The sequence below is a fragment of the Ascidiella aspersa genome, chromosome 4 (genome assembly GCF_963924565.1).
Source record: "Ascidiella aspersa chromosome 4, kaAscAspe10.2, whole genome shotgun sequence".
NCBI classification, from domain to species: domain Eukaryota; kingdom Metazoa; phylum Chordata; class Ascidiacea; order Phlebobranchia; family Ascidiidae; genus Ascidiella; species Ascidiella aspersa.
The window spans coordinates 10,792,535-10,816,497 of record NC_139450.1 but is presented as its reverse complement, the minus strand read 5'-3'; the positions used below and the strand labels follow the sequence as shown (position 1 = coordinate 10,816,497).

The following is a 23,963-nucleotide window of genomic DNA, read 5'->3' as shown; positions in this document are numbered from 1 at the left end:
ATTAACCTAAATCATATAATTCGAGTATGCCGGTACCAAACCGAGCGGGGATTTAGGGAATGATTTAAATCTTATTCACTAGCCTACTAGTATCCGACTGATATCGGGTATGTAATTCTGATTACTATCGGTTATGTACTACGTCATACTTATTCTGATTTTTTTCCACGCCTTTTATCTCTTTGGTGTCACATATACTGTCAACCGTGTACGATTTCTTTTCTTTTTAGCACTGTTAAATACTCCAATCATTTAACCACAGGAATATTATGTTGTTGCTTGATCGAAATAAACAATTTTTTATTTAGTTTTCTATACATTGCTGTAATGCAGGGGTATAGGCAACCTTTTTTGCACTACAGACCGGTTTAAAACCGAAACTTTGTTGCGGACCGGCCGTAAAAACAACAAATGTTCAGTAAAATGCATACCATATTTTAGAAAACTTTCCTGCCTAAACATTATAATGATCAATAATTTTAATATGGGACATTGTTTATAAACATTGTTTCCATGATTTTATTCTATAGCACTTTAAGGTAACCACACTTGAACATCAAAAAAACAAGATATTTTAGCCAATTTTCGACATATTGCACATATGACGTGTTAGATTAGACACTATTGTTTTGAACGATTACGACAGCTTGATGCTAAATGTGATTTATTATCATACAAAATCAACCATGGTCTATATCTTTCAATTGAAACCAAAACTTAATGTGTTTTCAATATAAAAATACATTTAATTATTTTTGACTTTTTCGGCTTTTTATGTGCAGTTTGGGTTTAAATAAAAAAATTAATCTGGAAACCCTACGGACCGGCAACGAACTCCTCGCGGACCGGCCCAAGACATGGTTAAAAGTGTAAAGGGGTGCGCATTCATTGCGTATACGCAGACATTTTAAATATTGGTGCCGTTCCTCATGGTCTAACACACTCTAATGTATACTATAGCTTTAAACCGAAAGTACGATATCGTTTTTAAGCCGGGATCTTAAGTTACCGCTGGAATTTGCTATGATTATATCGCATACACACCAACAATACATCACGGATGAGAATACGCAACAACAAATCGCCGAAACAATAGCGAATTAAAAGTGTCCAGCCGACAAAGAGGTCGTAAGTGGAGAAGAACGCGCGAGGCGACCTCAGCGACAAACAATTGAGGTTACATATGTAAGAAGGATACAACCTTGGCAGCGATATATAGCAGCTACGGCATCCTACATGTGTTTGGACGCGTATTTCACATGACTAGCCACGATAGTGCAAACTGCTGTTAAATATTTTCCATTTGAGAAAAAATGTAGTTTATTTTTGTACAGAAAGTTTCCGTAGGCAAAATGCAGAAAAGGTTGAGAGGTGTTTAAAGAATCATGTTAGTTGTGTTTACGAGCCCAGTCGATCACCCAATTCCAACGTTCGATGAAATACTTTCAATTTGTTCTGTAGTCAGCAACATATTTCCAAACTGTTATTTAAACAATAAGATTTATATAGTTGATAGCGTGGTGTTGTCTAACAATTTATTGTAAAAAAGCTATGGTGAAAAAGCCATATAAGAGCTGGGTTTACTTCAAATCGCCGAAAATTGAGTAAAAATATTTGCTTAACTAAATCACATTTTGGTTGTTTTAAATTGCAATTATTGCAATTAGAAGTAACGATTGATTTTTGCATAGAAATGCACCAGTTCTAGTGGAGTGTGAAAAAGCCAGAAGGAATCGAAATGACTGTTCTGTGCCGGGTCTCCTTCCTGGACGAGTCGGAGATTGAGCTAAAACTGGATTCTAGCGCTAAGGGCGAGGAACTGTTCACCGAAGTATGCAAACACCTGAACATCGTGGAGAGGGATTACTTCGGTCTAATAAGCGAAGCCGAGTCCTACAAGGGTGTCTGGGTGAGGGCGGAAAAGCCGCTAAAGAAGCAGTTTCGCGAGGAGTAAGTCGAAATGGAATACTTAATGTCAATGTTGCCGCTTTTTTCGAACAAAATTTAAAGAGCCATACTTAGGCGTTTGGTTCTAACATTACCTTACTGTTTTTACGCGTGAGTCTCTGCAATACGATCAAATGCATTTAGACTTGCAAGTGATCAGTTTTGTGTTAATGGATCCTGAAAACGGTCGCCTCTCTTTTTATGAGTTTTACCGTTTCAACCAAAAAATTTAACTCTCATAGATGTGAAATTGGAATGTGGTCTATCTTATGCCGGCAAAGTTTCGTTTTTTGTCCCTGGAATGTACTAGTGAATTATTAATGTGATTTTATTATTTACCACGCAGATCGCCACCTTGGTCATTCAAATTTTTTGTAAAATTTTACCCGTCGGATCCAGGCTTCTTAAAGGAGGAAATAACAAAGTAAGAGGCTTGTTTAAGTTTTGTTACACGTTTCTTTCTACCTCGACTCTCGAGTGACCCAAAGTGTACAATATAACACGCCTTGTTTAATTAATGGCACAATAAATCAAATATTCAATCTAGTTAATTCATTGTAGAGCCAGTCAGACAATTTGATCACGGGTTACGTAGTCACAAGGTTCCTGTAATAGGGTTAGGATTCGTTTCACACAAAGCACGGTGGTCTTTAAATTCGAGCTTTGTCCCGGATAAAAGAATCGCGTCCACCAACACGCGCGGCCTTAGATTAAATTTCGTCATTGTTTGTTATATTCCTGCCAAGGGAAAGGCAGAAACGCCGCACAGAGTTGCTATGAGTAAGTTACAAAGATAACATGCAATCAAAATATATTTAACATCCTATCGAGTTTAAAAACTAAAAATGCGCAGCCATAAAATTGTTAGTATTTCCTCACCAAAAAACGTTGCTGCATAATAATAATACAAGTCACACGTTCAGTAAAAGCAATTTTGCTTAAGGGACATATATCCTACACAAGTGGCAGGTATAGAGTACTATACACCCCTTCCCTTATTATCAAAATATATATTACACTTACCGACAAATACCACATGTTACCGAAATATGGCCTCATAAATCTTTGGAAATTCTGTTGACAGATACCAGCTGTGCTTGCAAATTCGCGACGATCTACTCAACGGCCGGCTCCCCTGCCCTATGGACACTCTGGCCGCCCTTAGCTCATACTGGCTCCAGTCCGAGTTCGGTGACGGGGATGACGAAAGCGATGACGTCATGAAGTGTCTTTCCTCGCTTCGATCGATCTCCGACAAGCAGACGATGGCCGACTTCGAGACTAAGGTATTGCTTGGCAAAGAACAGACACATAAATGTGAACTGCGCTCGCGGATTTACATATGCCTTACAGCTATAAACATAAAAACATCATTGAGTAGAACGTGTTGTCCGCGAAGATTTCTACTAGTTTCTAAAACAAAATTGTTGTAGGCTAAAAAAATGTTTTATCTATCAAAATGAAAAAAAGCGAACTCGAGTTTACTTGTTGCATTGTGAAGACAAGATAGATATTTGTGTCGGATACACCTGTTTAAACATTGTTGCTGGTCTTTAGCTTTGCTATGTGTCGTTACACGGTATGATTATGATTCACCCATGGCAAATCAAAGTGAATTGGATCGTTTCTCCACATAGGAATCTATATCTGGTATATAATTTATATAAAGGATATATAAAAGGTATATTATGTAATCAGCCCTGCTGAAGAAGTGTATATTGACCACATATATTCATTATAATATACCGGTTACCTTCTAAAAAAACTATTGGTATTGGTAACGAAATCAGATGACCTGGTCAGAAAAAGCAAGGCTAGTCTAGAAAAACAACTCGCATGCGGTTTAAACTCACTTCATCAGTCATACCGGGACCGACGCTCTACTAACTGAGCTATCAGGCTTAAAGTAGAATACCGGTAAGTCGAGAAACGACCATAGCACCGCCGCCTCACCGCAAGGCTGCAGTTGTTTTTCTAGCCTGGCCTTACTTGCAGACAATCCTGCTTGGCCAGGTGCTTTCGGGTATAACCTTTCAAAGGTACCAGGTAAAAAAAGTTATATGGCTTATTAAGTTTGAACTTCCAGAATTCAAATATGTAGTGCGATATTAAGGCCTAATTAACTGTGTTGTGTCGTTTTCACTAGTTGTTTATCCGAGGTATTTGATAATATTATACGGAGCCGCCATATGTAACTTCCTACTTGACAACTACAGGTCCTGGATCTCTATAAAAAGCGTAAAGGCATGCCGGCCGTAGACGCCGACACCCAGTTCCTGCGACTGGCCGCTGGTCTGCCGCTCTACGGTGTCCATCGCTACGAGGTCGAGGACAAGCGGGGCTCCGAAGGCGTTTTGGGCGTTAGTGCCGCTGGCATCGTCGACATCACGACCAAGCACGACGCCGTCACGTACAAGTGGAACCGCATCAAGAACATCAACTACAAAAAGACCAAGTTCTACCTCAAGTTGCTCACGTCGCCCCTCGACGGTCATTCAGTCAGCAAGTGTTACAAGCTCAAGTCTAGCGTTTACTCCAAGGCGTTGTGGCATGACGCCGTCGACCACCACATGTTCTTTCGCGTCACCTCCGGAGACGGAACTTCCTCGAACAGGTCGACGCAAGTGACACCTTCGCCCGGCAGGAAACTGGGAGGGTGAGTGAATCAAAAAGCATGTTTGCGTTTTCGTCAGTGAATGCAACCTGAACCTTCTAGGATTTTTTTTTAAATGCACCAAGCTTTTTTAAATCGTGGTCACTGCAGAACTGCAGTTGCCTATAGTTAATAATTATTATAGACTGCACAAAGCACCAACACTTTCTTGAAGATTTTTTGTGTAAAAGATAGTAATGTCACCTAACCTCGTTGGCATAGTTTTTTGACTTAATATTTAGAACACATAACGACTGGTCTCTTGCAAAATTTTAAAATGGCAATAGGGCGGATAATAAAATCAATCCGTGACCCGCAAACTCTTTTTCCGCTTTGAATTTATTTTGAAGTCTCAAATACAGTTTCACAATTATTAAATGTTTATGTACAAATATTCCCTTGAGTAAACTCGGCATAATTAGCGGTTTGTGTCCCATATTCCCCATTGGACACACCATTAACGCCAAACTTCCCTTGGAAGCACTTTCAGCAGTTATATTTTGACTTAATACGCGGTAAATCGTTGTGACCCGAGGCTTTTAGAAGGTTCCCCTCCGGTACGATAAAATAAATATTCAAGAAAATTTACTACTGAACAGTAGACAAATAGGTATATATAGGTATAATCAAATTGGTACATCTCCCTTGTATTATAGCTTAATAATAAATTTCAAAGCCAAAAAGATCGAGTAGATCGACAGCATCTTGATTAAGACGTTTCGATACGAACTTGTATCATCTTCAGTTAGTGTGACTGAAAAGCTACTCAACCTTTTTGGCTTTGAAATTTATTATTAAGCTACATTACAGATCCGTGCATAGTGTATCCCTTGTATTAGTTTTATTAAAAATGTGTGTATTTCAAAGATGGGTTTTGCTTTTTTAGGCGCTGTTATACAATTGTTGTCAACCATGTGTTAATTACAGAAAGCGAAAGTTAAGTTTTCGGAACTTTCGAAAGAAGCGTCCGAAGACCGAAGCAGACGCCAGGGAGGAAAGTGCAAACATTAAAAGATCAAATCCAACAGTGGTAAGTAATATCTTAGAAGATAGTGAAAAGTAACTTACCTAAAATCTCAAATGGTAAGGTTGTAACTGCACAACAAAATTTTTCCGTCATTCAAATAAGGGTCGTCAACGTTTAAATTTCTGTCACAGCGAATAATTTAATACACGATTAGCAGCAGCAATTGAATTGCAGCAATGACAAACTAATTTGCTGTGTAGTGGGTAAACACTGATAACATTAACCTTTGTCCTTCATCTTTCACTTAGATTCGAAGCACCAACCTTCGTCGTTCCGCTAGCTTGAGATCCGAGACATCCAGCCTCGTTTCTAGCAGCACGTCGGAGACTCATGACGACAAACAAAACCCGAAGCTACGCTCCATTCTCAAGAAGTCCTCTCCAAGGAACGACAATGCGGAAGAACACGGCGAAGCGGGAGAGAGCGAAACAGTTCCAGTTGAGCAAGAAAACTTTCTCGAAGTGGTTACGGTGGACGTGGTTCAAACCACACTTCTCTTTAACGAAACTATTCCGGAAGAGGACGAAGATATTCTAGAGTCTCCTACAGCTGATACCGCTCCAAAATCGAAAGATGAACTGGAAACGCCTGCAAATCCCGCAATTGTCCATGTGGAGGATGCAGTCAGCGGCATCGAGCAAGAAATTCCACCCGTTGCTAATATTGACGAAGAATCGTCAGATGCTAAAAGCGCATCGAAGGTGCGGCACAAAGAAGACCCTGCCCCTGATTTGCTGCTACCTCCTCCGCTGGTAGAACAGAGGACCAAAGATTCATTCGACGTTTCGACTCCCACAGACGTCGATAATGATGACTATGACGACACCAACGTGGAAGACGACATATTTGAACCTCGCGGCGAAGGTCCATCTTCTATTGCCAAGACATCTTTCGCAGAACCAATATACGATCAAAGTCCTGCTTTAGAAACAGATGACGTTGTTTATTCCCTCATTGTGCCCTCTGTACCAGCATTAAATCAAGGAAACGGAACCCCCACTTTAGCGGAAAACACTGAAACGCAAGCGGAGAATGCCAAGAGTCAAGTATCCATAACAGACTCAGGACGCGTTCTAACCACGCCCTCCACAGCAAACAGCGCGGAGCCCGAGTTTTTCGCCATGGCCGACACGGCGGAAGATTCGATTGAGGAAACAACAAGCGGGGACCGCGAAGAGGAGGACGACAGCAAGACGATCGGAAGCGCGATGGCTGTCCTAGGGGACGAAGACCGTACTCTGAAAGACTTTGTCGACGACGGTGGCAACGAGAGGTTTGGCAACGAAAGCCCGGGCATTGACATTCAGGAATACCATGCTGTAGAGCAAACAAATGAGGAGAGCTTTTCGAGTCACAGCTCTATATCCAGCATCTCGGACATTACGAACGACACGGACGAGCTTTGCAACCCAAACATCATCGACATCATCTGGGCCAAGACAGCAGAGTTGACGAAAGACGAGCCTGACAACGATGTCTACTACAAACTGTTCGGAGTCAGGCTAAGGCCGACCAGGGGAAGACTGTGGAACCGTGAGGTAAAGTCGAATTTGTACGACGGAATTGTCCAGAAATCCATAGGCGTTCAGTTCCCGCCGCTGCCGGAGGACGAACAGCCAGCACCTAAGAAGTTCGTTCCTAGCTGGCCGTTTCACCCCGACTCCGCCGCAGCCAAAGCACAATTCGACGAACTAGATCAGGAAGCAATAAACGCCGCGCTGCATGCGCATACCGAATATCAGGTTTTAAAAGAGAAAATTGCCGCTGATGTGGAAGCTTCCGCTCTACCGCTGCCTGCAAACGAAGAGGCTTCCCAGGATGATCACAGTAGCGTGAAATCGGAGAGCACAATATCCTTTCCCGAATTCGCAAAAAGCGTAGAGCTCTACTATCTGCACAGCAGCACAGCACCGAGCAGCAGCTTGATGAGTTCCCGCCGTGAATCTGCTGACGTATTTCATGACGTCAGTAGCAGCGAATCGGCCGACGTCACTGTAACCGATGCAAAACAGGCAGCTGGGTTTGCGGGCAATGAGGAAGGTCTTGCCGAGTCGGACATCTCTTGTGCAAGTACATTAGACAACGTCGTTTCTCCCAGGTTTCCAGATCCGGTGAAAATGTTTTCGCCATTTTCGGAAAACAATGACGACACTCTGGTTTACTTTCCTGAAATGCTACCGGAAGACCTTCATTTGTCGATTCCAACTGATGAAGATTCAATATCACCGCACGGAATAACCAGCACGCCTGTAAAGCCATCAACCCCTGATGAAAAACCAAGCGTTATTCCCCGGCTTGATTTGGGCGAACAGGCGGAAGAAGTAATAGAAAAAAAACCTCTTCCAAATACAAAAGCTGCAGATGAAAATTATGAATCCGGTCGCAGTAGTCCATCATCAGTCGCCTCAAGTGCCAGTTCCTCGGTTTCGAAGTCAAGCTTCCCTCGCTTCATACAGAGCGTCTTCCCTTGGAGGAGCATGTCTTCATCTTCCGAGAGTGGTTCTATTGAGAGGGGAAGAACGAGGCACAGGATTAAGGTCAGGCCGAGGAAAGTTAAAAGCGAGGCAGAGGGAAAAAAGCTGGGCGCACCTCCCTTAAAAGAACTACAAGTCCCTGAGGAGGATTCTGACACTGGAAAAAGTTATACATCCCCATTGGAGGAAAGCTCGCTTGCGCCTCCAACGTAAGTTCGTAGTAGGTTTAAAATAGGGGCATTTATATTTTTGCGAATTTAACGACGTCAAATAACTGTTTCTCGTTTTGGCTTTTAATTGGTATCTTAATCAACTAAGAATTGCTAATGAATTTGTAAAGCATTTTAGGGTTTCAATGATGTAAATCAGTAATTCACTACCCAGTTCAAACCATAACGTCTTAAATAGGTTTCTATCCGGTAACACACCGAATACTACTATTTTCAGACTTGTCGCACAAGAGAGAAGTACCGCTTGTCCGCCGCCAATGGACAGCACTGAGGAATATGTAAGCAAATTTAGTTTTAGTTTTTGTACGTTATTACTGAAGTTCGAATAAGTGAACTAAACTACTTTAATGCATTTATTTTTGCTTCAAATTTTATTACCAACAACCCTGGGTAGCTACGGAGAAACGTTGTTCACTAAGCATTTTCCTACTTTATTGCGGTCCTTGATATTTCGTTTTTTATATTATTTTTTAAGTTTGGGTCTTACAGTTGCTCACGGCCAATTTACAGTAGAACGCTTTATAATAAATGTTCTTAATCCTACCAAATACAACGAAACCTTCCTAATATCGTTCACATAATAAACCACACTTGAGCAAAGACCTGTTTACACTACAACTACACTGAGCTGAGTAAAACGTAATTTGCATTTAAATTCTATTGTTTCGAGCTTTCCACGCTTTTCTAAACTCAAGCCCCGTGCATCTGAAAAAAAATACGCTTTGCTAAGCCCAGTGCAGACTTAAAAAACGTTCCGTTTTGGATCGATTTTTACGCCTAGCGCAGCTGTAGTGTAAACGGGCCTTAAAATAGTGTTTTTTCTCTCTGTCAAAGGTCACTAATACCACAGGAGCGATGACCAGCGAGGATGAGTCGTCTTACGACGCGACGCCCAGCACACAAGGCAGTGAAAGCATCCCGGAGATTATAGTGTCGGAAAGTGAGGATGAGCATCTAGTAAACGGACACGATGATTCATTGTCTTCTAGATTTTTCCTGCATTTATCGACATTTTGACAAACTAACCAACATCTTTCTTGTGTGTACTTCCACTTGCTAGAGTTTCAACCGTTTTGCACAATCTTCGTTATTTTATCCACGTACTTTACTTTGTTTGGATTTCACTATTGTGTATTAAACTTTTTATTATACTCCGGCTCCGTTATTATTTTAACGTTTGAGTCTATTCTGTATTCAATCTGTCCTATTAGTTTGGCCTTTTATTTAACATGCGCGACTGAATACGCTGTGCTCTGTTCCAACTTTTACTGATTCACATCATTAAAAGTTTCACATAGAATTCAATAGGTTTTTCAACCTTATATTCGTTGTAATTTGATAAAAAAGAAAAATTAAAATAATGTAAAGACAACAATAGATGACCAAAAGAAAGCGCAATAACAAAACGGATACGGCGTATTACAGAGCGTAAATCTTCCTAACTGCAATCGTTTCGACTCCGCTCCATCACTTCAACCACCAACAGAATTCTCTTGGATTGCAGCGGATGGTGGGCCCACGAACGTGTTGTTTAATGCATTAAGTGTGGTCCTTATTTAGCTGCCCACCACACCGGCATGATGATAGGTGTTCCAGAAATCGGAACCGAGGTAGCCTTCGGGTTTGGGAATCCTGCCAGTCTTCATGCAATCCTGTAAACAATTTATTGGCGAATGATTAACAACGACGAAATGCCAGCTCATAGTTATCGTTGCCGCGCATACCGAAAGAAAACGTTCCAGTCGCTGAAGTGGTCCGCCTCCGGTTCCAGCAGATACTTCTTTAATTCTGTGTTTATATAAAAGTGTGTTACTCGCTTGCAATGGATTTACGGCAAAAGGTATTGCTTAGCAGTGTTGTAATGACTAAAACCAAGGACTTGACTTAGTGTTTCGGAAAATTGACTTTGGTTAAAATGAGGTATTTTTATTAAGCATTTTTTTATAAAACTTTATCTTTATCTTTCTACATAAAACAATTTGCTTGCTATATGTTGCGTTTTTTTGCTCGTTTACCAATTAAGGTAGTTTAACGTTTTCTTTTTAATCCAAGTACTTGACTTGGAATTGACTTGTTATAATTATGACTTGAGTGGGACTTGACTTGAGATTTATTGAAAAAGACTTGTTATATTATAGCGCTCCCAAATCTCAAATCTCAGATAAGTATAAATCTTTATCTACAATTCCACATCACAAAACGTAGGACGCCAATCGGGCTTACTTGGGAAAGTAGTCGTGGCAAAGCGAGTAGAGGAGTTTTTTGAACTGGCGCCCGTAAGCGCTCATCATGGCGTGGCCCGCCACATCCAGGAAGTCGTACAACACCGTTGCTGTGACCTCTGGCCAGGGGTCAAGGTTCAGCATCCTAAACACACGAAACTGCTATTAACCAAATAATACGACAGGGGTAATCGTGAGATGCATGTGTCTATTTGGATGGTTTGGTGCGGCTTTCGTATATTATTGGTGTAGGATTCTCTAAACCGGTGTTCTTCATTCTTTAACCTTTTTCTCCATAACAACTTATTAATAACTTCGCATGCCTTAACAAATATTGTCAAACTTTTTATTTAGAGGAGCAGTGACATAATGATTATACGACAAACAAGTTGTGAAAAATTTCCCAAACATCTTGTGGTTGAGTATTGTAAGAATTTCCCTCTAAAAAAATGGATTTACGGAGTGGGGCAAGCCAGCAACTGTCATGAGCACAAATTTAAATATTAAAGTACCTTTACAACTTTTTAATACTTTTATAATTCAGGACCTTTTATCATTTCAAATAGGCAAACCGCCCAGCAAAGTAAAAAAGCTTAAGGACCACTAGTTTGACAATATGCGAACCTGGCCAACCACTTCCAGCCTTCTTCGATGCCGTGGGGGTGTTGTCGGACACTTGGGGGTAGCGGCGATTGGATTAGCGCGGCGTAAGTTCGCACAAAGCCCGACATCCGCTTCAAGTACTTGTCCTGACCTTCCACGCTACCGTCTTGTGCACAAAGGTAGCCCCGTGATCTGTGGACGCGAATTGGCGTCATGTAAAGCTTTAAAGAGCTAGCATATACGAGGCGTGTGATTCACAATATTGGTGCAATATGCATATTTGAGTTGAATTAAGCGTCCGGTTTCCATTCTGTTGCGTCTGTTGGGTGAAAGGACCCGATATACATTTTTTAAACGTGTTTTAACACGAAGCGACAGGTCGGCGATTTGCATACGGAAGAATGAGTCATTCGATTAGAATTTGCAAAACTCGTGAATGCATGAACTTAATGCTTATATTCGTTATCAGCTAACATAGTACGTGGCATAGGCCTGACCAAAAGCTACAAGTCAGAGGAGGCGTTCAATATATGCTCTATGTATAAAATATTTGTCTTCAGAATTAAGCTCCCTTGTACGGTTCCTCATGACCATGGTGTCTAAACTCTAAAGAAAATGTTCTTTTTATAGGGTGTATCCCTACATGTTATGGTCTCTTACTTGCTGTACTCCGTGTCGGTCTGGCCTTCGCGCTTCGGAACGTACCAGGGAATGATAAACGGGCACTTGGTTTGCATTTGGCCGATCACGAGCTCGCCCACCACGCTGTGCTTCGCCCAAACGCCGATCAGCGTTAGCGAGAGGCTGAACGCAGCAGAGTGGTTGGAAGACACCTGTCCCTCGGCTTGTTTCTGAACAAAGTGGATTAGACTTGGACATGGTTGATAGTTTCGATGGTGATATACGCGCCATGGTAATGTTTTCCTTATCGCCATTTAACATTAATTTTAGTACTTGGATTTTAGTAACATGTGAAACGTCAGCCAAGGCGCGTACCCCTACTCAGTCATAACGGCACACATACACTCTACACTCGGCCATCGTGAAAAGCAGAAAAGGAATTATATCCCCATATTAAACCTAGTTGGCTAAATATTGTGATGCAGGCAGTGTTTTTTTTAAGGTGTTTTGGGGGACCGAAACGGTCCCCAAAATTTCTCCAGCGGTTTCCCAAATTTTAGACTTGCAACTTTTTGGTATTTAAATGAAACACTTGCGGTCTCTTAAAACTACTTAGCAGTCACCCAAACCAAACCTTAAAAAAAAACTGGATGCAGGTATGACAAAAATACTGTCAGGGGACAGAAAAGTTGCCCCTTTGCAAAATGATAAAAAAACTTGAATATAACCTAACCTACCACAAATTTCTTAGCCATGAAGAAGTATGCATAGTTAACTGCCTCTGGGTGGGACTTGATTGTCACAGACTGATTGCCAAACTTCATGCTTTGCCCTGAATTAAACTAAGTTATTTGAAACAAATTTCAAAATCTTGAATTGTATATACACATATACTTGTAACTGGGATTAGTTACTTTAGACCAGGGGTTCTTAAACTGGGGTCCATGGACCCCTTGGGGATCCGTGAACTAGTTTTAGGGGGTCTATGAAGATCTAATTGAAATATCAGTGTATATTTAAGAAGTAATCACATCATTAAAGAAAACAATTTAATCAAGAATAAAACGGTATTGCACTGAATTTATTTAGACTCCATTTCACTTTCGAATTTTTGGACCAAAATCAGCAAATTTATGAAGTATATTTCTTTTGTGACATCATTTTTTAATATTTTTTGCCTACAGTGGTCCACACGAGATGAAAGAAAATTTTAGGGGTCCGCGGTAAAAAAAGTTAAGAACTCCTGCTTTAGATAATGGCATTCCCAACAGAATGCAGCAACCAGAGACTTACTTGTTCTTGCATGCAATACCACTAAGCCTCTGTAGCTTTAGTGGCTTTAAGCAGAGGGGGGGTTTTAAGTTTTAATAAACTTTTTTAATATAAGCCTAAACGGGGAGCACAGTGTTTTATAACAATATGAATATTTTTCAATCTCAAGCATCGTGGGTTGCTAGATGCTACTTACCACTAAGCAAGCCATTCAAATCAGAAAGTTTACTCTTGATGTCTGAACCTGATCTGCTGGTGATTGAAGAAATGGGAACACTGATTGCCTTCGTCATTCCAAGGATTAATTTCTATAGCACAGAAAAGTTTTGGTTTCTTAAATATTCACCAGCCTAGTCGCCAAATATAAACTTGTGCATTTTTTTTTCTTAAAAATTTAGTAGAACTTAACAATAATACTTAGATTAACTACACAAACAATGCAATACATAGTCAAATAACAAACATTGTCACCAGTACCCATTTAAACCATTTTTTTATGTATCTATAAAACAAAAATATTTTTTTTAACCTGATGTTCTTTAGCAGCATTTAGTGTTTTTGTGATTTCCTCATATTTGTGCACCAACTTTAAAAGTTCCTGGTGGCGATAGTAAGCAGAAGCACTGACAGAGAGTTGAAGTTCCTGAGATAAAGTAACACCACAATGCTTTAAAATGACTGCAACATCATTATATAAACTCATTTTTCCTATTAATGTGATCAATCTGCAATTAGTTGTAAAATGCCAAAAGCATCGCTGAACCTACCACTAAGTTAACTTTACCAAATATTAAAGTTTAAAACATTTTATACTTTTGGTAATGGAGGGCAAGAAAACTCTGGATTGTTTTTGTTGAGTTCCTTTTGATGTTCTTTCTTTTCTTGTTGTTTCCTAATTTCATCTTGTTGCAGCTGAAGCTGTAGTTGTTTTTCCTTTTCTGCTTCTGCTTTTTGTTTGTCCATCTTAATTGTTTCTAAAGGTTAACAAAAGACAAAAAAAATCCACATTTGGTATTATTAACCTTGTTACTATATTTTTTATTAGGTGTTTCATAAGACAACTACTGATCAACTGCAAAATATGATTAAAACGAAGTTTTGTATCAATTGTCCCTTCACTTTAAAAGTACATAAACTATATAAGACCTACCTATTGTGTATACAATTGCTTGGGACAGCTGCAGGAACTGTTGGTGGATATTGGAAAGCATTTCAAGATGCTCTTTTTCCATGGAACGATGCTTTTGGCAATGTTGAGACAGGCCTTCCAATTGGGACCATAATTCCTCCATGGATTCTTGCAAGGATTTTACTTTAACATCTTGAACAAAACTGGCATAGCTAAAACAAACAACAATTAAATATTATAATTAAGGTGAGCAAGTTCTACTTCAAACCAAGGCAAATACTTCTGGTTATGCAAAACTACAGCAGTTGTTTTGTAGCAGTCAGTGCATTGCTGGAAGATAGGTAATGACTTTTCATAACGCTCTTTTCCAACCTGTATTTTCAGCTGCTTCCTGTAAAAAAAAACAATCATTTATACATAACTAAAAAAGAGGCATATTTATAAAATCCTAAAATTAATAATAACTTAAAATGACCTTTTCTCCGCCTCTTGTAACTTCGTTTTTAATTTGTTTGAAAAAAGTTTTTGTTTTTCCAAGTTTTCTTGCTTGATTAAATTTGCACTTTCCTGTCTGTTAACAACACAAAGCATTAAAGTAAAGGTATAGAAATTCTTATAATCAGGGCTGCAGAGTGGGATTCAGGACTCAATAGAGTCGGTTAATTTTGCTAGGGGCAAACTCTGGGCATGAGTAAGACTTCATAAGAAGAACCAAGTCATGCGTCCGACGTGCGCATGCACAGTACCAAGTTCCAAACTGACAAACTGTAAATTGTAAAAGTGGAATACCATGTGGTGAAAATTTTTCCAACCAGGCATTGTTGGTTGATAAAATATATGATGCCCCTATGAGTGGATTGCTGAACATCTACATTGATTTAGTTACGTAAATGGGAAAAGTACAGGCTGTAGAAATCGCACATTTGGCTGAAGTCAGACGCTTTGACTGAAATTATTTTTAACAGACTTCACAGTCCTGCTTATAATGCAAAACTATCACACAAAGGAAGTTTTATTTTTATGACTTGAAACCACGTCTATGGAGTCGGAATCAAGTAAGACCACATAATGCTACCAGAGTGCCAAGTCAAAAGTGCGCATGCGCAGTGCGAATTTTTGAAAATGATAAGGCAGTAAACTGAAAAGATAATAGCATATGGTGAACTATTTTCCAGCCATGTACTGGGGTGAATGAATTATATAAAACCCCTATAAGTGGAGTGCCGAATAACCACCTTTTATTTAGTTATGTACCTGGGTTTAGTTATGTACCAAATACAGGGTCTAGAGTTGGAGCCAGACTCAACAAAATCTTTTGACCAGAATCAAACAGGGGTTAGTTTTCGGCTGAAGTCGGAGTAACAGACTCTGCAGCCCTGCTTTAAATAATTACCATGTAGTAAAAACTGTATTTTTCTTACTCTTTTTTATGTTCATTAAGAAGTGCCTGCTTGCGCTGCTTCTCTTTTATTTTATTGACTTGTTCAAGGTGTTGCCTTTTCTCTTCTGCAATCCTCAAGGTTTCCTTATGATGCTCCTCAAACTCTCTTAAAAATAGTATGTGTTAATATGGACATGTAAGCGAATAAATCAGATCTTGTCTTGAAATACTTAAACATTGAGCATGAAATGTTGCCACCATATAGCAATTTTCAAATATGAAATATGGCCTTTTGGTGCATATTATGCAGAATTTGTGGTTAAAATTTTTGGCTAAAAAAACGGCATGAATCTTTAGCAGACAAAAATTGTAAAAGGCGGATCTCTCCCATGTTACTTGATTCCCTAATTACTGTACACCAGGAGATAATTTTACCCAAAATTTGGAATACAAGTGAAGTATGCACCTTGCTTTTTGTTGTAAACGGAATTGTTGAAGTCGGTTAGACATAATATCCATTTCTTCGATGGATGCAACAGGATTGGTATGCTTTTCCCATGAAATTGGCGAGACACTTCATTAATCAACAAACAAATATATCAGGAGGGTTGATGCTTTCACACACAATATGAAGCTATAAAATATGGTACCGTTGAGAGGATTCTGTCTCCGTAGGTGATTCAGGAAGTTTAACATCAATTGGCCCATTGTATTGCTCTTCTGCCACAAATGCTTCATCTTCACACAATTCCAAACAATGTTTAAGTGATGAAAGGTCAAATACATCACTTTTTTGGGTTGGTATCTGCAAATATTGTAAAATGAATAAGAACGGATATATAAATCGGGAAAATATTTCGTACATTTTTTAAATATGCATGTAGCAAAACGCTTAAACAAGCAGTTTTTTATGATAAACTAGTCAGCATACTAACATTATGAATATCTGCGGATGGGCTCCTTGCTTTACAATACGAAAGTTGTCCCTTGTTAGATAGTGACAGGCTTTCCAGGACTTTGTGCAGTGACATAGTTAAAATACCAACACTTATAGAACTGTAACCTTGCAAAAAGCGTACAAAAATTTTGGCAACTAAGCAACAAACTAAAGGTAAAAGTTCGTGGATTCGCGGTGCATTTTATTTCGCTACAGCGACCTCAATAAGCACGACCAATATTTATAAGTGACGTAACTGTGTTTGCTTGGCATCTGTGTTTAGGCAGGTAGAAATCCAAAAGTATTGCACGTCTACAGGGCTGGACGTGCTCCGATGTCTGAATGTCCACTTGTCGCCGATGTGCAGACTATTATGTCGAAAGCAGAAAAAGTTAAGCGCGTTAACGGTAGGTAGGCTCCCGAACATTTTAAGCTCTGCTCTGTGGGCAAATGTATTCCATGGTCGAAAATGTCTGTGCTTTATCGCCTGCTTGACAAATTGTAATCAATTGAAATAATATCTTTGAGGCTTTCAATATGTGCAACTATCGTTTTTATCTTTGACTTGGTAAATGTTTGAAATACTATGACAACTGCTACACAAAAGGTACTACAATAAATTTACTGATGTTATGATTTTTACCTGCAAATAGGGTTTACTAAGTTAATGTTTGGGTTAATATTTATTTTTAAAATGTCTATCCTTGAACGATTGTATGAAATGCAACAAGATGGAAAGCTTTGCGATGTAAAACTTCTTACATCAAATGGAGAATTCGCTCTATCACATGCATGCATTTTGTCTGCAGCTTCTCCAATCTTAGATAAAATGATTGAAGAACAGAAAGCTCAAGACAAGGTATTTTTTTCTACAATTTAACTGTAATGTGTTTTAGTTACTGTGTACTGAAAAAAAAACACTGTTTACTGAAAACATTTCACTATATAAGTTAATCAATGCTAAGTGGCCACTGATAAACAAGACTTACTGCAGTTATATCTTTTAGTTTTTTTTTGTTTTGATTGCGTTGAATATTCTGAAAGATGGACAAGGACGTCAAGTTCTGAAAAGATTTCATACAGTATATTTGGCTATATATTGTTGTATAGTAGTTGCACATTATTTTGTTGGGCACATAAAACAATTCATGTGATTGGCTGTATTTTAAGGTATTCGTATATGTATATATACTAGTAAAGAGAAATTTGGCAATGTAATATCAATTGCAGAGGCATGTTTGTATTGATATCTTGCACTCCGTGTATTTTTAAATGTAAATTATACTTAAAATTTTTTGTTTAGTTGTCAATTTTAAAACTTCCTGCAAATATTAACATGGAAACATTGAAGTTGCTGCTACATTTTATTTACACCTCCGGTATTGGTGTTATTGAGAAGGGGAATACTAATCCATCATCCGGTAAATTGGTATTTATAAATCAGTTATCTATTAAACATATAATAGTGTATCAAAACTTCCTAACAATAAGGTTAATTACCAAGATTGTATGCAAGTATAATACAAATTTTATTAATATGTATTACATTTTTAATTTAGAATATGTTGAAATAAATGAAGAGCAAGTGTTGAAGTTTATTGATGGTGCTTCGTCCCTTGGATTGCAGCTAAAGGAAGATGTAAGTATTTATTCTGTCCAACATCTTATGGCCAATTTAGAAAATTTACAGCCGAAATAGAAAAACATTCCAAATTTTTATATAGTTATTAAGTGAGTACAATGAAACTTAAATTTAAAAATTTTTATAAGAGTACTCAAACTATAGTACCAAATTGCCTACGATACCTATCAAATTTAGAGGTTATGTTTGTATTCTCATTTATACTAAAAAGTTCTATTGTCCTTTTTAGGGGCCCATGTTTGTTCCCAAATCCTTGCTTCCTAAACCAAATAGAAGAAAGAGACGGTAGGAAATAAAAATACAAACTTGGACAAATTGGTGTTATTTCATTTAATAATTTTCAATTTGTTTAGAAATGCTTTAAAATATACAGAAGATACCAAACTTGTGAAAAAGAAACACAAAAAAGGTATGTTTGAATAATCTGAAAGGTTTTTTCTTGTTTTTGTTTTTTTAATTTGGTTTATCTTTAGATGATCCTGTAGACAGCAAAATTAATCATCTTGAAAGTGTCCCTGAGAATGATTTAACAAATTTTGACGAAGAAATGGTAAATATGCTGTAATATATGTACATGTATAAACTTACAATTGCTATTTATATTTACACACTTTGTTATACTTTTACACTATAATTTTCAAAAGTTTATTTTATGTGTTTTAGTTACAAGTCCAAACAGTAGATAGCAATACTGCAACTTTTTCGTGTGACTTGTGTGGAAAAGTGTTAAAATCCAGGTAAGATCAGAAAAAAGGTGGTTATCTCTGACACTTGAGTAGAAGTTTTTTTCTTTTCTGCTATACTAATTTTTTTTCATGTTAAAAATAAAAAAATATGGGAGTTGTTTTCAAAAATTATGTTAAAGTAGATGTACAATATCTAGTCAATATAAACTGAATAAAGTTTGTTGAGTATGGAGTAGTAGTAGTTTTTAAAAGTATTGAGATCGTTTTTTTGAACAATTAATGATGTAAACATATAGTAGTTTGACCTTTCATGTAGGCCACATAGTTAACCGTATAAATATATTTTTAGAACCACATGGCAAAAACATTTGGAAAAGTGCCCTAAGAAAACCAAAATGCCATGTCCAAAATGTGATCGCACTTTTGTAAGCCAGATAAAGCTGGACAGCCATCTGCAAAGACATTTGCAAAGATCAATATGTACAATTTGCCAAAAGTCATTTACCAGTGCTTATGTCATGAAAGTAAGTTTATTTGCTTTTAAACTTAATGTGGTTCATTTGGACAAAAAAGTGTACCCGTGTATTTCAAATACTAATTAGGGCCTTGCCTTGTGGATACTCTACTAATCTGTGTTTTCAACAGTTACATAAAAGAACCCATTCTGGAAATGAGAGATTTTCCTGCAACATATGCGGGAAAAAATTTCCTTACAAAAGCAGTCTGACAATGCACACATACATTCACACTGGTGCGTCTTGTAGTTTTTTACTTTCTAAAGTATTTCATAAGATCAAAAAATGTTCCGAGTTAATAAAAATAGCCTTATGTAACAACACATTCAAGGCAATAATGTTGTGTAGAACTTAATTCTATTTAAACTAAGCATGTTTTTTTCTTTTCAGGCGAGAGGCCATTTATGTGTTCATTTTGTGGGAAGTCTTTTACACAAAAAGTTCATGCAAAAGAACATGAATCACAACATGTTGGAGAAAAATTGTAAGAGTTCTAAATAAGTTTAGATGGCCAATTACCCAAGTACATCATTAAATATATATTTTTGATGTAAAGCATATTTATCCACTGCTTGAGTAGACCTCAGTTAAGCTATTCTACATTATTATAATTTAAAGTTGGGCCCTATCTTATTATGTACCACTAGGAAAGTTAGGAAGCAATATCAGGCACAAAACAAAAATATGGCATAAATCGTTTTATCCGTTTTGAATGAAATAGCCTGGATGTTTCTTAAATAAAATTTTCCCAAGAAATATTCTGTCTTTAATTCAATACTACTATTTTTTTCAGATTTAGGTGTGACAACTGTGACAAACAGTTTGCACACAAAAGTGGTTTGGTGCGACACATATCGGACTTTCACCTGAAAAGCAGACCTTATGTATGTGACACTTGCGGAAGAGCATTTCCCAGACAGGAAAAGCTAACAGAGCATATTAGAATTCATACTGGTATGAAAGTTTGATAATATTGATTGCCACACTTTTAAAACCAATGTTTGAAATGTGTGAAAGTTGAAAAATCCAAGTTGGATTCAGTTTGCCAAACTTGACAACCATGCTTTTCTAGGTGAAAAACCTTATATTTGTGCCTTGTGTGGTGTATCCTACAAATCAAATCGAAGTCTTAAAAATCACAAGAAATCGAAACACAACCTAATTGTTCCAGATTATCAAATCGGCATCACAAAGTTGCCAAAAGCTAATCATGTTTTGGTAAGTTGCAGTTTATGATGCTGCTTCAACATATTTTAAAAAGATGCAACAAAACGGGTGGAAAACTAAAATATTGCATAGACTACTGAGTAGAAGGCTCTTCTTTGATTACATGTTTTTTTACACTCGCCCCCTTGCCAATGTGAGTGCCTTTATAACAGTGGTTCTTAAATTTTTCGGTACAACAATATTTACGCTTAACATTTTATTCTGTAGCCCCCTTGCCAATGTGAGTGCCTTTATAACAGTGGTTCTTAAATTTTTCGGTACAACAATATTTACGCTTAACATTTTATTCTGTACTCATTCTAACTATACTTACTGCATCAGCTGTCAAAAGATTTATTATTAATAAAATGTAATAAAAAAAAATATTCCAAGGTGGACCACACAAGAACTATTTAAATGCACCAAAATAAAAAGCAGATTAGATCATTCGGACTTGCCGACATTTTTGACAAGTGTAATTTCGTCCAGGCAAGTGTTTATTGGTGGTCCCTTACCCAAATGATGAGTGCTAATTTCAATTCAATACCAACACTTTATTATCTGAAAAAATCATTGCAGGTGTAATCCTAAACGAATGCTCTAAACTAGCAATATGGTTTTTCTATTAGGTCTCAAATCGGTTTTACTTTTTCTAGAATTTTAGTAAAGTTGCATTGTCAATTCAAGAGTCTGCTGGATTGACACACTTTGAGGAAGGTAACAAAATTTTATTCTAAACTGTATAATTTATCCTGAACACAATTTATTATTTTGATATTAAACTTTAATTTTACGAAACAATAGCTAAGTAAAATTATTTGGTTTAAGAAATTTGTCCTCAAAACTTGTTTTTAATGTTGTGACTTATTGCTCTTGGTAGAACTAAAAAAGAGTGAATCCAGATTAGAGGAAGCTTTAAACACAACTGTGGAAAAGAAAGACAAACCTGAAGACATTCCAAGGCAAGTCATAAAGTAAATAAATATAATTTTGTTGCCTGGCAATGAGTAATAAAGTAAGTTTCTTATGTTTTTTTAGAAACAGTCACCCTTATCCATTGGAACATGTCATGGCACCTAACCCCCAAGAGTCAAGTATGTTAAAAAGTAACAATCTAGCAAAGCTGCTTAACTATAAATTTGATATATATATATTTCTGTTGTAGTTGTTCTTCCAAATACTCTTCCTACTGGCTCTATTAATCCAGGACAACCAATTGTGTCACCACTAAATCCACCTTATCAGCTTACTGCCATTTCAATGGGTATCCAACTGTGTGTTTTATTTAATTTATAGAAATATATGTAGCCAAACTGGCCACTTTATGCCTATAATTGTTATAACTGAAGAGACTGTCAGATAATAATTTATTTTAAGAGATAAGGTTTTTAATGGATTTTCATTAGCTATTCTCCGAACAGCATAATTGCGGCAGTAATACAGTGAAACACATTTAATTCATAGGAGAACTGAGCAGAAAACTTTTAGAAAATTTCATTCCAGTAGGAGCACCACCATTGCCTGCACTGGTGCTACCATCTGCACAAGGGCTACCAAATGCAGGTAAACATAAACAACTACGTCATTATGTTTTATACAAACTGTGCATCACTGCTTAGTGGAGATGAAGCACTTACATAATATTACTGTGATGATAATAATAAAATTTTGTCAATTTCAGGTGTGCAACTGATGCTTACAAATGATGCATCCGGGCAAATAACACCCTCAACAACAACAACATGATTTTTATCAGTTTTATCTCTCTTCCTCATCAACAGTGGTTGCCATGTTTAGATGTTGTCGCAGTTGTTTGCAAGTAGTAATAATTTCATCATGGCCATCACAGAGATCTTTGTTAAGTAGTATTCTTGATATTGAGGATTCAAGTTTCTCCCTAAAATCAATAAGTTTTTATTGATTTCATTTTATCGCTCTTAGGAATATTTATCTATTACTCACCTTAAGCTGTTGCATTCTTTTCTAAATGGTTTGTAGTTAACAATTAAACAGTTTAGAGTCTCCAAAACAAATTCTATTAAATCTGGTTTTTGTGATTCTCCTAGGACTTCCATGAATGACAAGATAAATCCCATGTCGTGAATATACCTGAAGTGTTAATAAATAAATATGCATGAATGAAACAACAAACATTTTATAAAGGAAATTAAATTCACTTTAAACAAAGGCTTGATCTTATTATATACCTGTGAACATCATAATTGTCAGTGCACAGATTTCTTATTAGAAACATTGTGCGCATTTTCAATTTGTCATTGGGTACTTGCAGTGCTTTCACCAAAAAAGAAAAACCATCAGCCTTTATGAAGGCATTTAGTGCAGAAGTATTTTGCCGAATAATGCATGACACTGCATGCAAGCACTTTTGTGGTACATTTTCTTCTGTAAAATCGCAATACACTTTAAATTGCTGCAAAACCTGTCATCAATTGAGTTAACATTACCTTCACTTGTGTTACTTTCTTTAGTTATCATTGTTAATAATGTTGGCAGAACTGACATTTCCAGAAGTGCATTTTGGCAGTACTCATTATTCTGAGCTACAGAAGCGATCACATCAGCAGAACAATACCTATCAAAAAATTATTTAGTCTCCCAAGTTATATAATCGCACATTCAAACTATACAGTAGTGTATTTGATACTTACTTCAAAATGTTTTGTTCATGATGTAAGTATTTTAGAATAACTGGAAATCCTCCAATTTTATGGAGATCAGAGGCGAGATCAATATTTTCACAGAGATCTGACACTTCTTCAAGAATCTCTTGTAAATCACTAACATCAATACTCTGGTCTTTTAAAGCAGCATTTAAAATGGCAATACATTGTTGAAGGCGTTTGACCTAAATTATATTGTTTACAAAATAAAATTAGGCACATAAAAAAATAATTGCTTACGGTCTTACCAGTTTATTATGACCTCCACTGAGGTCATCTATAGCTGAACTTAACCATTGTTTGTCACTTTCTGATGTTGAAACACCAGCTTGTTCAGAATTGTTTGAATCGCCAGCTTCTATTGCACATCTGAGAAGTCCTAAAAGATGTGCGCGATCAAAGAATTGGTAAACCTTTTATTATTTTAGAAGTGTTTAATAGTCTCGCCTTTTAAACTGATTAATAGCTAACTTTCCTATATATTTTGTTCCAGTATGTTATGCAGGGCTGGTTAGCTGTAGCTTTTACTTACGTACTGTTAGCCTTTTACTAAGAAATACTTACGTTTCGCTCCCTTGTCCATTTTAATTGCTCGCGCTATAGTCAAACTTGATCTGGAAACTTCTGCATGTGGAAACAAGACGCGAGTAGAAATAATTTGTTTACTTTTGTCGCCACGTAGAGACGCTGTTCATTTATAATTAAAAACTTAACAGCATTATAAAACGGTTGATCTA

General features: G+C 37.4%; 4 protein-coding genes across 4 annotated transcripts; 2 read left to right on the top strand and 2 right to left on the bottom strand.

Moving 5' to 3' along the window:
- Window positions 1–1,700: 1,700 nt before the first annotated feature.
- LOC146147177 (uncharacterized) lies at window positions 1,701–9,394 on the top strand. The gene is made up of 8 exons (XM_083387931.1): window positions 1,701–1,950; window positions 2,294–2,371; window positions 3,032–3,233; window positions 4,164–4,603; window positions 5,528–5,630; window positions 5,876–8,310; window positions 8,549–8,609; window positions 9,166–9,394. Exons 1-8 carry the CDS (start codon window positions 1,739–1,741, stop codon window positions 9,346–9,348), a joined length of 3,714 nt encoding a protein of 1,237 aa, XP_083244057.1. The 5' UTR covers window positions 1,701–1,738; the 3' UTR covers window positions 9,349–9,394.
- A 328-nt stretch (window positions 9,395–9,722) lies between these two features.
- LOC146147176 (uncharacterized) lies at window positions 9,723–16,640 on the bottom strand. The gene is made up of 16 exons (XM_083387744.1): window positions 16,495–16,640; window positions 16,210–16,364; window positions 16,026–16,133; window positions 15,600–15,725; window positions 14,654–14,749; window positions 14,459–14,569; window positions 14,200–14,390; window positions 13,863–14,023; window positions 13,579–13,692; window positions 13,246–13,357; window positions 12,515–12,609; window positions 11,817–12,007; window positions 11,178–11,348; window positions 10,555–10,698; window positions 10,056–10,119; window positions 9,723–9,983 (listed from the first exon to the last, which is right to left on the bottom strand). Exons 1-16 carry the CDS (start codon window positions 16,588–16,590, stop codon window positions 9,888–9,890), a joined length of 2,031 nt encoding a protein of 676 aa, XP_083243870.1. The 5' UTR covers window positions 16,591–16,640; the 3' UTR covers window positions 9,723–9,887.
- A 515-nt stretch (window positions 16,641–17,155) lies between these two features.
- Window positions 17,156–22,973, top strand: LOC146147175 (uncharacterized). Its single transcript, XM_083387930.1, has 18 exons — window positions 17,156–17,355; window positions 17,800–17,917; window positions 18,056–18,135; window positions 18,368–18,423; window positions 18,492–18,547; window positions 18,612–18,688; window positions 18,802–18,875; window positions 19,174–19,348; window positions 19,470–19,575; window positions 19,730–19,823; window positions 20,133–20,293; window positions 20,412–20,557; window positions 21,202–21,262; window positions 21,426–21,507; window positions 21,584–21,639; window positions 21,711–21,809; window positions 22,010–22,108; window positions 22,227–22,973. The coding sequence occupies exons 1-18, from the start codon at window positions 17,164–17,166 to the stop codon at window positions 22,289–22,291; spliced, it is 1,797 nt and encodes a 598-aa protein (XP_083244056.1). The 5' UTR covers window positions 17,156–17,163; the 3' UTR covers window positions 22,292–22,973.
- On the bottom strand, window positions 21,896–23,963 carry LOC146147174 (hsp70-binding protein 1-like). The gene is made up of 7 exons (XM_083386948.1): window positions 23,791–23,963; window positions 23,475–23,605; window positions 23,215–23,411; window positions 23,011–23,138; window positions 22,753–22,948; window positions 22,508–22,654; window positions 21,896–22,442 (listed from the first exon to the last, which is right to left on the bottom strand). Exons 1-7 carry the CDS (start codon window positions 23,807–23,809, stop codon window positions 22,304–22,306), a joined length of 957 nt encoding a protein of 318 aa, XP_083243074.1. The 5' UTR covers window positions 23,810–23,963; the 3' UTR covers window positions 21,896–22,303.

Bases quoted from the DNA above. Each gene is read 5' to 3' on its own strand.
- LOC146147176 (XM_083387744.1), bottom strand. From the start codon at position 16,590: ATGTCACTGCACAAAGTCCTGGAAAGCCTGTCACTATCTAACAAGGGA. The intron at 16,365-16,494 runs GTTAGTATGCTG...CAATATTTGCAG, and splicing joins CATCCGCAGATATTCATAAT to ATACCAACCCAAAAAAGTGA. The intron at 14,391-14,458 runs GTATTTGCCTTG...TGTTTGTTTTAG, and splicing joins GTAGTTTTGCATAACCAGAA to CTATGCCAGTTTTGTTCAAG.
- LOC146147175 (XM_083387930.1), top strand. From the start codon at position 17,164: ATGTTTGGGTTAATATTTATTTTTAAAATGTCTATCCTTGAACGATTG. The intron at 20,558-21,201 runs GTAAGTTGCAGT...TACTTTTTCTAG, and splicing joins CAAAAGCTAATCATGTTTTG to AATTTTAGTAAAGTTGCATT. The intron at 21,263-21,425 runs GTAACAAAATTT...TGCTCTTGGTAG, and splicing joins ATTGACACACTTTGAGGAAG to AACTAAAAAAGAGTGAATCC.
- LOC146147177 (XM_083387931.1), top strand. From the start codon at position 1,739: ATGACTGTTCTGTGCCGGGTCTCCTTCCTGGACGAGTCGGAGATTGAG. The intron at 8,311-8,548 runs GTAAGTTCGTAG...TACTATTTTCAG, and splicing joins AGCTCGCTTGCGCCTCCAAC to ACTTGTCGCACAAGAGAGAA. The intron at 8,610-9,165 runs GTAAGCAAATTT...TCTCTGTCAAAG, and splicing joins TGGACAGCACTGAGGAATAT to GTCACTAATACCACAGGAGC.
- LOC146147174 (XM_083386948.1), bottom strand. The intron at 23,139-23,214 runs GTAAGTATCAAA...ATTTTTTGATAG, and splicing joins CATGAACAAAACATTTTGAA to GTATTGTTCTGCTGATGTGA. The intron at 22,655-22,752 runs GTATATAATAAG...TTAACACTTCAG, and splicing joins GACAATTATGATGTTCACAG to GTATATTCACGACATGGGAT.